Source organism: Gymnoscopelus microlampas, assembly GCF_963454915.1.
Source record: "Gymnoscopelus microlampas genome assembly, chromosome: 3".
NCBI lineage: Eukaryota > Metazoa > Chordata > Actinopteri > Myctophiformes > Myctophidae > Gymnoscopelus > Gymnoscopelus microlampas.
In genome coordinates, this window is record NC_139940.1 from 34088093 (window position 1) to 34102940 (window position 14848).

At 42.4% G+C, this 14848-nt stretch overlaps 1 protein-coding gene across 1 annotated transcript in view; it reads right to left on the reverse strand.

The window, feature by feature from the left end:
- The window catches only part of LOC311039730 (CUB and sushi domain-containing protein 3-like), a gene marked incomplete at its 5' end in the record, with an annotated part of 373258 nt that overhangs the window by 128544 nt on the left and 229866 nt on the right, over window positions 1-14848 (reverse strand). The window contains 2 exons of the mRNA XM_084049684.1: window positions 226-344; window positions 9375-9479. Coding sequence (XP_083905810.1) covers window positions 226-344; window positions 9375-9479 — 224 coding nt within the window. The remainder of the gene's footprint in view (window positions 1-225; window positions 345-9374; window positions 9480-14848) is intronic.

Genomic DNA, 14848 nt, shown 5'->3' on the forward strand with positions numbered 1-14848 from the left:
TCTCTCTCTCTCACACAGTACATACGCACACACACACACACACACGCATGCACGCACGCACATTTGCAGTAACATACAAATCATATTCTATTCTTACACTGACTAGCTCATCCTTTGGGGTATTCCCTTCACGCTGTCACTCCAGGCAAAAGGAGATATGATTCAATTACCTTTTTACCATGGCAGGGCCAGATCTTATGCCTCAACACTGTACTCTTTCCTTACCTGCAATGAGAAGCCCTGGTCACAGACGAAGGACACCATGTCGCCCACGGTGTAGCGGTCACCCACTTTCTGCCCGTTACTGGGGGGCAGAGGCTCCGGGCACGAATCCAAACCTATTGCTTAGGGCAGAGTCACAACACACAAGTGTAGACAGCAATCATTCTTCTGCACAGAATGGCCACAGTACAGAACAATAACCGCTGATATATAGAACAGTAACTCACGGTTTATAAGTCATACTCAACAGGATTGAATTTTACATTGGCATTCAAAAGGTGTTTACATTTAATTACCCTGTTCCTATAGAGAAAAGAGGATAATTAAATTGAGGCCACATATTTTAACATGTAATTACACACTACTTCATTTTAATGTGCTTGTAATTGCGTAATAATTGAGTTGGGGGGGCTTCCTGTTCGTATCACAACACTGGGAAACTAGGACAAGTTACTAGGCTATTCCAGTGGTGGTTGTGATCGCAAAATCCTTTAGATCATGATTTGAAGCAATCACTGTGAAATTACAAAGCAATCCCTTACGTATTACTTGACAGAGGCCCTTAGCTCTGTTGGAACAAAAATGATTGCAGAATGTATTTTAACATCTTAAGGCAGTAATGGTTACACCGTAAGGCTTGATTTGTGTTTTGTTACACGCAACAACGGCGCACAACAGAGTATAAATCAGTCGTAAGGCCACTCCAATATCTAGGAGTTGAGAAAGACGAATACATTATTGTTCAGTTTTGGAGCTGCCGCTGTTGTGATGTAAAAAAGTTTCACTTGCAAGAATTTTGTATGCATGGGAGAGTGACAGATAAAAGTCCTCATTACAATTCAGTCTGGGTCATCAATGGTGTCCCACATTAAACTCACTGAAAACCACTGTTTGGTGCATTCTAATTTTGTACTCTTTTCTTCTGCCAGAAGGTGCAGAAAATAGGCAATGCATCAATTAAATATCTTATGACTACTTTGTTCTATGAAATTGAGAGCGAGAGAGAAAAAAAAAAACCAACAGGCTTCTGTGCCATATGATTGGTACATCTGTAAATACACAAAGACATTTCCATGTGCCTCAGCTACAGCAGTACATATAATTAGTGAGCAGACTCAGGAAGTATTCTCGAATCATACACCATGTATTTATAACCATGCTGAGGAAAATGCTGAGAAGGTGGACACATAAAAATGCATGCACACTCTATTCTATCTTTCGCTCTCTCGCACACATGCGAGAGCACACGCACGCACACACACACACACACACACACACACACACACACAACAACACATAAAGAATCGGCTGCTCAGAGAGACCGGCAAAGAGAGCAGGTAGAAATACAATACATGGGAGGATGGTTGCACAATGGCGGATGTAGCTGAGTGGGTACAGCGGCCGTCTGGGAAACCCAGTTTCGCCCAGTCTATGTGTTAAAGTGTCCCTGAGCAAGACACTTAACCCCTTACTGGCCACCACGTGCCGTATTAACCACATGCACCCAGCATCCCTATTCTGGGCATATCATAGGTAAATATTTGACGACAATACAGGCTAACATTCACCAAAAATCGTAAAGCTCGTAATGTCTCGCATGAGCTTGTAGATCTGCTGTTTTCGGCGAAGAGATTTGGTGTAGGGGAGGGAAGGGATAGACCGTTATCAATGCCACGGGCGAACTACAGTTTCAGCTCCACCCAGCTGATGGCTGCTCAGACGGTCATGATGATTTAAGTGTCTTGCTCAGGGACACTTCGAACACGTTGACATTGGTGGGCCGCAGGGAGGCTAACCGGTGACATTCAGAATCTTGGACTTCATGTGGTCAATGTATGACTCCAAATTTGGGCAAGGCGTCAGCCCGATCCGACCGCCATTGACTTCCATTATCAAATTAAAGTTAAATGTTTACAAAATACATAAAGTATTATACACACCTGCATATGATGCTAATGTTCTATAATGCATATACCTGCTTTCACATAAGCTATCTGCATATTATGTATGCAATATATTTGTATTTGCTCTATTCAACCTGTTTTCTATCTCTTTCCCTTTGCTCTCACTCTACCTCTGTCCTCTGTCCTCTCTCTTCTCATGGAATATGGAAACAAAACACCCACTTCTTTACACCTTTAAACCTGTGATGTGACAAATAAAACAAGACTCTAAAACTGATTCTGATATGTGAAATAAATACATGGAAGTGTTTCTTTGGCCTACTGGAAGCACATGGACTTTGGCGATGATCGGTCCAGTGGTTTGCGAGATTATTAGACCCCAGACAGACAGACTAATTTGTAGGCGGCTCTGCTTCCTATAGTGCCATGCCGTAAAAATAGCTGAGTGGTTGTAAGATAGTTGAGTAGTGGGATGTTGTATATAAAATAAAGCTGAAGGGGTAAAGGAAATAGAGGGCTTTGGCGATATTAACAACCTCAATTGAAAGTTTGAGAGCAGAACAGAGTCAGAATCAGACTCGGTGCAGTCACCTGAGACAAATCAATGGGTAGGACAGACAGTGGAGTCGTTTCAACAAAATCCTTATGACTTGTTGGAGAATTTCTATTTAACTCAATTTAAACAGTAAGTATCATACTAAGTTTGTTGCAGTATTTTTTTCAAACCATAATCTAGATAGATAGATAGACAGATAGACAGATAGACAGATAAATAGATAGACAGATAGATAGATAAATAAAATGAAATAAACTGGAGGAATCATGTGGCCCAAGAAACAAAGAGCTTTAGCTGAGTCAGCAGGCTGTGACACCAGCAAAAAATGTTCCCTGAAGCAATGCAGTCTCATTCAATAGGCCATTTGGTGCATTTAAACTAGGCTCTTAACAACCTGGCATCTACAGTATGTGATTGTCCAAGCGAGTATGAGGCAATGAGGCACTCAAAGGAATTACAGTACCTAATTTGATTTTCCATCATAAAATCTTTGAAAATGAAGGCATGTCAATCACACACGCAAAACCAAAAAGTCTAGCATATTGGGAAGGGGCAGTCAATTACAGCAACTGACTTGCGCTTATAATAATAACATTATTTATAAGTGCTTTTCAAAAAGTGCTTTACAACAATATCAAATATGAGGGTGAATCAAATCAAGATAGGGTGTAATAGAAGCCGTGGCTCCCATGTGGATCTCAGACTTCATGTGGCGAGTCTGTGACATCAGTCGTTTACGATGTATTGATTGATTGATTGATTGAATACTTTATTAGTCAGAAATGTAAACAGTACGTGGAACAGTAAGACATTAAAGCTAAAAGGATAACACAAAAAAAGTCCTGGGGACTTGTTCCCATTGTGGTCCTATGAATTCAATTCATCAATCGATGTACGACTCCAAATCTGGCCAAGGTTTGAGCATGATCCAAATCTTATTGAATTCCATAAAATGTATTTAAAACATGTGAATACAAGACAGGGTCCAATAACGGCAGGCAGCAGCTGCCATATGGAATCTCTGACATCATATTGATGATGTCAGTCTTGCCAAACATTTCATTTTTTCCCTGCGCTTTTAACAGTATGATTCAATTTGTACTGTAGCAAGACATTGTGTTGTAGGAAGAACTATCACGCCATAATTACAAATAATTATCAATGACGTCATACTGATGATGTCAGTCATCCACAAATTTGGGCATGGTTTCAGCCCGATCCGAGCCTATTCAATTCCATGATAAAATGACAGTTCAACTAGAAAAAGTGCTCCTCGGAGCACAGGTCTCCGCCAGGTCAGGTAGGTTATTGTGGGGCAGCAATGTTCGGAATTCGCCAATCAGGATGGAATATGAAAAATCGGATGGAACCATCTTGATCACATGACTATAGAGACAATGTGTACCAATTTTGCATGATGTTTGAATTTGTAGGAGTAATAAAAAAGAATAGTGTTGCAAAATCGGCCTCCTGGTGGCGCTCTAATAGGGCAATGTTAAAAGGGTGGCATTTCTTCTTCAACGTAGTGCGAATGTGCGTGCAAAGTGTCAACACAATCGGACGCTGCATTCATGATTTGTGGCATTTTGTTCAAAACGAGCCACTCCTGCAAACTTTAGATGTCAATGTTAGCCAATCAGGATGAAATATGAAAAATTCAACAGATCCATCTTGATCACACGACTATAGAGATCATGTGTACCGATTTGCGTGAAATTTGGATACATTCTGAAGGCTTAATATCAAAAAATGTGTTTTACAGAAGTCGGCCTCCTGGTGGCGCTATGAAAGGCAAATGTGAAAAATGCAGGGCAGTTGTTTTTCCTTGGCCTCTAGGGAGTGTGCGTGCAAAGTTGCACGCAGATCGGTGCAGTTATAGTTAAAAACACAAATCGGCCTTTTATAGCACCACCATGAGGCTGATTTGAAAATGTTAAAGTGGCCTTTCTTCCTCGGCCTAGTAGGAATGTACGTGTGAAATCTCACGGAAATCGCAAGCTGCGTTCATGATTTGAGGCATTTTGTTGAAAACGGAGCAATCCTGCAAACTTTGGAAGCCAACCTTAGCCAATCAGGATGATATCTACTTACATAATCGAGGATTGACTTCCGCCCCGCCACTGACGCCATACCCACAGCTCTGTTGTCGAGTAAACACAACACCGACACACCACATCTCGCCACCACAGTAGCCACGGCGTGCGCGGTGAATTTACGGGTGGCGGTGGCCACCTATCATTGCTTACTACATATTGTCCACCTCGCAACATAATTAATTCTACTCACCACATTACGACCCCAACGGAAGGGGAAACAGTTTCGCACCGTTTACCGTGCGCACCACCGACACCGAACGCCGACGGGTTTAGCCGAAACAACACAAAGCGGCCGCCATTGAAACTCTGCATCGCCAGAAGAACAACAACAGAAGCGCCTCCTTCACCTCCCCTTCACTGCACCCTGTCTTCTGCTTCCACGCTCAATTCAGGTCACAACAATGCTAATACATTCATGCTCAACCTCACAATCACACGCTTCTCCGTTTAGTGTTTCATTAGCGCGAGCGTGGAAAACAACAACAGCGCGTTGTGTTGCTGCGCAGCTGCTAGACAATAGCCTAGGATCATGATACCAACGACTCGACAGTGATGTCATCAATATGCAACCCGGAAGTAAAGATACCAAGGATTCGTCAGTGATGTCAGCCATCTGCGTTGCCACGTTGCCAAAACAACACAAGCACAAAACACACGAAAATATCACTGTTGCCACATTTGCGCCAGAAACAAGCAACCACCTTCATGAAAAAAAAAACAGCCGAAGGGGTCCGCCATGATCCACGGGGGTCCCAACACTCCCAGGGGGTCCGCGGACCCCCACAAAAAAAAATCACACCCTGTGTGAAGAGAGTGGTGCCTTTGATGAGCCCCGTATTGATGTTGTCATCAATGTTTGTTTATTGGACATACATACATACATACGGACGGACACACGGACAAAGTCAGATATAAGAGTGGTTGGCACCACTCAAAAAAAAAAAATACTTTTGGAAATTTTTATCCCACCATTTTGGTACCCCAAAATGGGCCGGACCTCTAGTATGGGAAATTGGACAGATCCGTGTTGATCACATGACTATAGAGATACTGTGTACTGATTTGCGTGATGTTTGGATAAAATCTGTAGGAGTCCTGTCAAAAAATGTGTTTTGCAAAAAGCGGCCTCCTGGTGGCGCTATAAAAGGCCCATTTGAAAAATATGGGGCAGAGGTTCTGCTCTGGCATCCAGGGAGTGTGTGTGCACAGTTTCGCTGCGGTCAAGCCAACGGTGCCAGAGATTAGCTGTACACAAAATGACAGAATGACGGACGGACACACGGACGGACGGACGGACGGACGGACAGGGGGTAAAACATACTCTCTTGCCAGGCCATTCAGAAAATGTTCGTGTGAATACAAAGATGTATGGAAGTACTAAGTTGGCCTACTGGTAGTGGGGGGGAGATACACAAACACAGATAGACATACATACAGGGCTGTCATATAGACAGCTAGCCTCCTGAAGATCCACACCATAAAAATGCATGGAGGTACTTCCTTCACCGACTGGCAGCGTGAAACAAGAAATTGGGTGCCGATTGGTCAGGCAGCTTGCGAGATTAGCCCAGGGCAAACACAGATACACTCAGACAGAGTACACACAGAGCCACGGTGTAAAAACTTTAAAATCAATCCTCAACTTAAAGTGAGAGAGGTCATACTGGGAGACAGAGTGACGTCCTGCAGCTGGTTCACTCACTGGCGCAATCCCCAAGACACAGTGTGAGCTGAGGAAGAAATACCGCCAGTCCTTACAAATCTCAATATCGATGATGGTCCCTTCACATTCAATTTCGCCAGAGTGAAATCCACTCTGAAGCATTGAAAAAGTGGGCCAGACAGCATTACCCCAGAGGTTTTTAAGAATGAAAACGTGGTCTCTCTCTAACATCATCCCAGTGTCAAAATCTGGAATGTGTTCGCAAAACCAGAATTACCATGGCATTAGTATGACATGAATCATTGCTGTAGATGTACCACATGATACCGTACAGGATACAGAGTGCCATCAACCCCCCACTTGAGGGAGAAACACCCTAGCCCAGATCTTGGCCCTATGAAGGATCATAAAGAAGGTGAAGACCAACAACTTTACAGGGGTGCTGTGTCGATTTCTATAATTAATTTGACTCGATACACAGAAGCATGATGATGAAAGGCAAAGGAGCTCTTGACCATGAGTGTAGACAAAGTGGGCCAAGGTTGGTCTTGGGCTAAATGCCAAGAAAACAGAGGTCATTATCACCTATAACATCCTCCCGGATCATCCACCTCTAATGATAACGTGAGGCACTGCGCTGAAAGAAGTCAATGACTTCCAATACCTGGGCTCATATGTTAAGTCAAGAGATCAACACCTCTAAGTGGAGAAAGCGCTTGAATGGAGCGCTCTGAATGGCACGGCCAGTGTGAATGGCTGTGAATACTGGACCCTGGATGTGTGCTATACCAGAATGTTACACACGCTACTGAACATAAACCAAGACAAGTACGTTACTAACAAGCATCTGTATGGGGGGCTCCCAAGGAAGAGTGAGAAGACCACCATGGCCAGTCACTGCCAGACACCGGGAGCTCCCAGACGGTAAATTTGGGCTGTGAGAGCGAACACAGGTTTCGATCATGAAGGCATCCCTGACCTACGCCTATACAGTACTAAAGAAATCACTGGATAGCTGGACTGGAGAGAGAATACTGTCCCTTCTGCAGACGTTAGGTCATTCGAAGGCAGTCAGCATTTCGAACCAGTTGTACATAATAATCCTCCAGGCAAGGGTACTGACAACAATACTGAGAGCTGATGTAGTTGCTCCCCAAAATACGACACAATAACAGATTGTAGGGAGGAGCTTTGATATATCACTTGATCCCACATACACAAACGTTTGTGTGTGCTCATGAGCAGAAAAGACAGGTGATTTGAACCTGCTTTACAGGCAGTAGCAGGGGAAGTCGATAGATATCAATGGCCAACTGTGTGACGCAGACTGTGAGTAACACTCCTACTGTGAGACAAGTCTGTGAAGACACTCTCAGTAGTAGGGGTCAGTTTTCAGAGGGAGACGAGCCTATTGAGAGGGACAAGACCATTGGAGCAGTTCCAGGCCGAGGGGGAGGGGGCTCAGGGTGAGCTGATTGTGACACACAACGTAGTAATTTTCAGTAATGGGGGGGGGGGGGGGGGGGGTCACAGCCACAGAGGCGACAGAGATTGACTTGCTGAATCACTACTCATTTTATCTGCACCATTGATCATTCATTTAAGCCAGAATTGATCTAACTGAAAAAGGGCCACTCTTTGCTTGGTCATGCAGGTTAACCCCTTAAGACCGGGAACGCATCTGTCATTTTTTTATTTCTTTGGCTATTCAAAAATAGAAGATATACAAGCTCATCGAAGTGCCGCGCGATGAGCTTGTAGATCTGGGAAAAATCGTGAAAATTAGTATCTTTGAATACATATTTTGTCAAATATTTTGTTCCAGGGACCCCCACTAGCAAATATTTGAGTTACAAATGTTACCTTTAAAAATGTATATATTCAAAGATTTGCACAAATGTTTAAGTTTAAAAAAAAATAGCCAATCTACAAGCTCATAGCACGGCACTCTGTGCCGCGCTATGAGCTTGTAGATTTGCTATTTTTGAATAGCCAAAGTATGAAATAATCGTTATAGCTCAAATCTAAAATGACACAGATGCGTTCCCTGTCTTAATGGGTTAAGTAATCCCACACCTGCTTGTGGTAGCAGAGCTATTATTATTGACAGACTGTTCCACTGCAGCGGCACTCGCACTATAGTGGCCACGAATTTTATCCACGTACAAGGCAATTGTCAAACACAAGGCAAACTTATCTCCACTCCCTGTGGCGGCGCTTTCTCCGCCATCCTTGCTGCAGCGCTCCATGGAAAACGAATGACAAAGCCGCCCACAGCCAATAATATTATTTCTTGTAGCGTGAGTGAGACGTTAAAGTAGCTGTAGGGTGTAGGAGAGCGGGCCACTGTCAAACTCACATAAAGGGAGAGACATCCGTGAGGTGCGGTTCATCCCAGGGAGAGGGAGGAACACTGACAGACAAGTGTATATAGCAGAATAGCCTAGAGATAATTCGTTCTGCTTGAACAAGGGATATATAAAAATCCAGAGGGGAGGTGGGAGTTTGGTCACTTAGGGAATATGAGAGACAAAAGACGACTGAGAGGAGACTGGAGACCAGGACGAGGCCTGGGAAACCAGTATCTAGAGAAGCGGGAAGAGTGCTGCAAGAAGCAGTTGTGAACAGTAGGAGGTTCATCATAGAGAGGCCAGCACTCTGAGACAGGCAGCTAGGCGGAGATGTGCTGAATGCAGCAATGAAGGCATCAAATTAGGAATGAATAGAGGTTAGGTGACATACAGACAGGCATGCAGAGAGGCTGACAGACATTTACTCACCGCACTCACTCTCACTCTCTATCTCTCTCTCTCTCCCTCAGCTCGTGCCAGCTAGACAAGATCTCTTTCACCTCCCATACTTTGCACAGTGCAAAGTCCCCCCCCCCCCCTCACACACACACTCACACAAGAGTCAGGCTCTTTCTCTCATACCTGTGTACTCCAGGTGGAAGCCGGTCGCTGACACACTGATGTCGGACTGGAACGTCAGGTACAGGTTGTTGGAGGTGCTGTTCAGCAGCTGGGGGATAGTTGTACCTGAAAACAACAGAATGTCGTACTGCATTCAGACATATAGCACACAAATATGACATTGCGTACAGCAGAGACCCTTTGTTCTATTCTCCTTTTGTCTTTTAAAGCTGCAATCCATATGTTTTACTGTATGTCCTATACCTGGGATTAGATAACTTAACCACATTAACCCTGGCATCGATATATGTGGTGGAGAAGTAAAAGTACTGAAATGTGAAATACTCCAGTAAAGTAAAAATACCTAAAAAAAGTACTTAAGTACAGTACTTGAGTAAATGTACTTAGTTACTTTACACCACTGGTTGTTACACCCCCAACAGACAGGCAGGCGTCCCGGTGCCCTGATGAACATCAATACTGTAGTGTACTGTACACTGGAACAAAACCAAAATACAGCCAGAGCGGCATGACTTTCTGCAGGGAAACAGACCAGCACAATAATATAGCGGCTGATAGAGGGAAATGAGGGCTGAAATGTTTACATAAAAAAAAGTTACACAGTTAATTAGAATAAGTTCCAGATTACAGCTTTACCAGAGTGAGCCAAGTTACTTCCACAGTAATACAGGCAGTAGGAAATAACCTTGGATTCTATACCAGGTTGTTTGAAATGCTGGGCAGGCATGTATCCAAAACCCTCCTATTAATGGAACTGCATACAATTACTGAGATGTAAATTATGTTTATACACTTTATAAAATATTTATGCTACACCACGTATTTGTAGTTATAGCTCCACTGTAGCATTTTGTTGGCTAGTTGCTTTCATTTATTCCATGGGAGCCATTATTGTAAAAAAAAGTATTTTCCCTTCCTTGATAAGTAAGCACATTAGCAGTTTATCTAAGAGATGGGGAAATATGAAACCTTGAAACTGCCTCGTTTTGCTATAATTTCTGTAGAAATGAAGCAATTTGACGAAACGCTTTAGTTTGTCCATCGTCTAACTCATCTAACGAATCATCTCCTATACCTACTGTTGCAATCTCATCCCTTGGACAGATGCACCTACACATCACATCCAGCTCTGTTAATACTTGTTGTTAATAGATTTTATGACAGAAATAAGGAGCATTTCCATGGCAAATGTGCTGTTCCAGGGCGTCAGGAAGCAAATAGATCTTTACATGGCCTTCGAAAAGATGAAGTCAAGTGTAGTACATTTTTAGCCACTGTGTAGCTAAACTGCAGCCCACACACCACACACTTGCTACACTCAAAGAACAAGTGTATGCCCATCTTCCATTTGGACATGTTTTGGAAAAAGTGAAGGGTCTGAGTATCAAGAAAAGCACTACAGTATGTAAGTCTGATGTATTATTATCATCATCATCATCATCAAATATTATAAAATATGACTCCTTTAACTATCCTTCTTTGAAGAAATCGTATAGTCTTGCTGGCAGTCCACACATATTCACTATTGTATAAGCCAATTTTACAGAAGCCATGTTTGTAAAAACTGATCGACATCATGATTATCTTGAGGACATTCTTCACTGTGATTATGGGTACACTGATAAGCACATCTGAATAGCATCTGCAGTGCTGGAAGCACTTTTGGACAGCTCTCATGTCCCAGACGTTATTGGCATAAACTTCAGATCTCTAAACTAAAATCTTGAATGACCTCAGTCACAGAAGTTCAGAATCTCTACAGATCATTGTCTTCTTTGGGTTCTGTCTCACCATTCATTGGAGGGAAAGAACCCACAAGTAAGAGCATGCACCACAGAATTAAAATTCTTATTCTACTCCGGGGACATTCACAGTTAAGAATATGCCATTTGTCTTCAAGCATTAAGGTCTAGGTAATGTATTGTATTGCAGCCCTATACACCTTGACATATTTTGCATGCAGACTGTTAAATATAGTCAAAGTTTCCCCGAGGATAAAATTGATTGCCAACCATTTCAAGCCTTTTCATACCATAGTGCAGCCCTGTGAGAGAGCTACACAGTCAAACCAGTACAGGGATAACTAGTTTCATTCCAAAATAACATAGCCACCATTAGAGACTTCACCTACTATTAGAAAAGTGAATTCTACTGTACATGTGGTTCTTAAACTGGGATATGGAATATAAAATTAATTGCAGACCAGTTTCTAATCCGGTACCATGTGGCAAGATAAGTGTGCTTTCATCACTCCGAGACCTTTGGCTAGACTACAGGCAGTTGGGCTCCAAGGATGGCTACAGTATGTTGTTCAATCTGTTTATCCTTCCGTACGACACTTTACAGGCAAACAAATGTCAATGACTACTGGCTGGATATGAAATGTGCTGTGCACCCCTATACTGATTTTCCTCTAGCAGCACTACCATTAGGCCTAATTTTACACTTTGACACAATATAGGCCTATCGGCTTTTGCAAATAGGCAAAGGGCTCTAATCTTGCCACTGCTTTACCCGCACCCCGCTACCTGTGAACTACTGCTATTCATTATTATTATGCCGACTCCGTTATTTGCGCCTGGAGGTGTGCCCGTGGGCGTGTTGTTGCATTATCCCCAAAATTGCTATTTTGCCGACACACGTTTGGTAAAGCGCATAGCGGAATCTAAAGACTCCCTCTCTCCTAATTCTCAACGCATCTCTGTGATTCTAATTGTCCTATAATCAGCAGAAGTGAGTGTGTCAATTCCTTGTGTCAATTGTGTTTATATAAGATGATAGTCTATTCAAAGAAGACAATTTGTGCAGCGCACAATGCAATGCTCTCCAAATTGCACACTTCAGTTTTATTCATCAATTACGTAGGAAATGATAAACTGATTACAATAATATAAAATGCTCTCAAATCAGTAACATGTAGGTGATACGTATGTCTATCAAATATGGTTTTATTAAGGCAATCAAAGGCTTGAGCCTATGAAGCAAACTTTGGGTGTATGGTTTCCAATATTACGGCGCCTCAGTGCGGTAGCAGAGTTCATGTCGGAACATGAGCAGTGTTGCCAGATTTTGCGAGAGGAATAAGCAACCAGGTCTATGAAAACAAGCCCAAAAGAAGTGACTATAGGCCACATGAGCACTTCAAACCTTTATGTTGGCTATTAAACAATGTGCATATATTTATATATGTCGGTTATTTGAAAATAGCCGATCTACAAGCTCACAACCGCAACTCGCAACTACTACAACTATTATTTGCAAGCAACTTTACAGAAAAACAAGCCCAACGTGGCTTATAATAAGCAGACCTGTCTTCTCTTAAAGGCAATGGCATCTGGCAAGGTGTTTGGTTTTATTATTCTAACGCCCAAACCACACCTATTATGTAACGGGTAGTACAGGTGTTTTGCGGATAAGGCTGGTGTCCCAAAATAGCAACTTTTGCACAGGAACGCCCCTTGCGCCATGCTAAAGCCCTAAATAGTGGGTTTAGGATCTCTGGACTAAAATAGGGCCCAAAATGTAATTCCTTCCAGGGATCGAAAGAGAATAATATGCATGTAGACACCCAGAGGTGCTGGTCATCTAATAAAAGATGATGGATGCATAACATGGTGTTTGCCTTTTATAATGAAGCAGTCAATGTGCTCACATTGACTGCTATTACAAAAGTGAAGTTAAATAATTCAAAAAGTGTACAACATATGTGTGGGGGGGAAAAACTGCCTATTTGCAGTAAGCACAAGAAATGTGATGGTACAGCAGTTTGCGAGATTAGCTCTAGACACAGACAGGCAGACAAGCTCTTTTAAATGACTAGACTACTGTGCCATGCCGTGAAAAATGAGCATGAGGTTATTATTTCCTATTGATGTGAATCCTGAGATTTATTCTTCATTAGTTACACGCATAGTTTGATATAATATATCAATATTTGAGAAATGCAATACACCTACTGCTCTGCTACATATCGTTGCTATCCGGCAGAAACCAGCTAACTCCATTTTCCCGCTTTTGCTTTTTTTTCCATAAATCAGTGCTATTGAACACCCTTTACGTCTGTGTGTTGATTCAAAAAAATATTGAACCAATGAAAAGTATTAAAAAGCGCTTTGAAAAATCAACATTTTGGAGTTAGCTGGTTTCTGCCGGACAGCAGAATATTATACTTCTTATCCAGAACATGAGCCTCCTCTCCTTTTCTTGCAAAACAGTCTAATGCCAGAATGATAGGCAGTTTGATTAACAAACTTATGCATACAGTACAATCAAGACATAACTCAGGGAACATCCTCAGGGAATCACCCTATAACCAATCTCGGAGCCCAGAGACAACTGAAAAGGAAAAACAGCGACCTCTGCTGTTCGTTCCTCCTCAGTTATACTCTGGGACAATGCCGACGCAGCACATGTGCGCAAGGAAACCGGGGTTTAAGTCTGCCTTCACCGCTCCACTTCCGGGTGGTGCGACTACGTTTTCATTCCCACTAACAATATTTCTACACGGAACACTAACACCACTTCTCCCAGAGAACATGGATCGTTTTGGTTATAAGCCCACTTGTTTCTATGATGAAAGAGTAAGTTCAAATGTGAATATCTTTCCGTGGTTTTGTCTGCTCCGCGGATGCTATTGTTAAATTAGTTTTGGTTAGTTTCCAGTAGGGAAGATCGACGGACACGTGAATCCCGCCCACCACATTTGATTGGGTAAAGCGCGGCCTGCTTCCTGATCTGAAGGCACGCCCACTCCCACACAGTGTGTACACGTTCTGACGAACCTTCAGGACAGATTCCAACGCAGTGCAGAATCTGTTCTTGAGAGATTACCCTATAACAAACCCATTCAATCCGGGAACGCATCTATGTGTTGCATGACACAGATGTCTTTGCAAGCTCAGTTCTGCTATTTTTGAAAAATCTTGAACATTTGTGCAAATCTTTGAATACAATAATTTTTTAACAAAATATTTGACTCAAATCTTTTCTTCTGCAGATCCTGTACAATGTAAGGAGAAGACCCAAAATATATAAATTACATTTTCTCGATATTCTGCCTTCAATAACTCCTCTTGGTTGAGGTTATAATAAGTTGCTGTTACGGTTGTTGTAGTCAATGCTGTTTATTGTGCCATTCTGGGTTGGGGGGAGGGCTTGGAGGGGAGGGTTGTTTTTTTCTATTGTCTTTTTCTTTGACTTTTTTGACTATCTTGCTTTGTTGTATAAAATGGAAAATGGATGGATGTACTTTGTACACTGTCAATAAGTAAATCTTTACAAAAAAAGATCTTCTGGGGGGGGCGGGGGGGGGCCTGGAACAACATATTGTGATGGGAATCGGTGGCCAAAAACATATCATTTTGGAGGTCCTTCACAAGAAAAAGTTTGAGCACCACTGATATAGCAACAATAGTTTTTCAGAAAAATTACGACATTTGTGTCAAAAATAGCAGATCTACAATCTATGAGCTTGT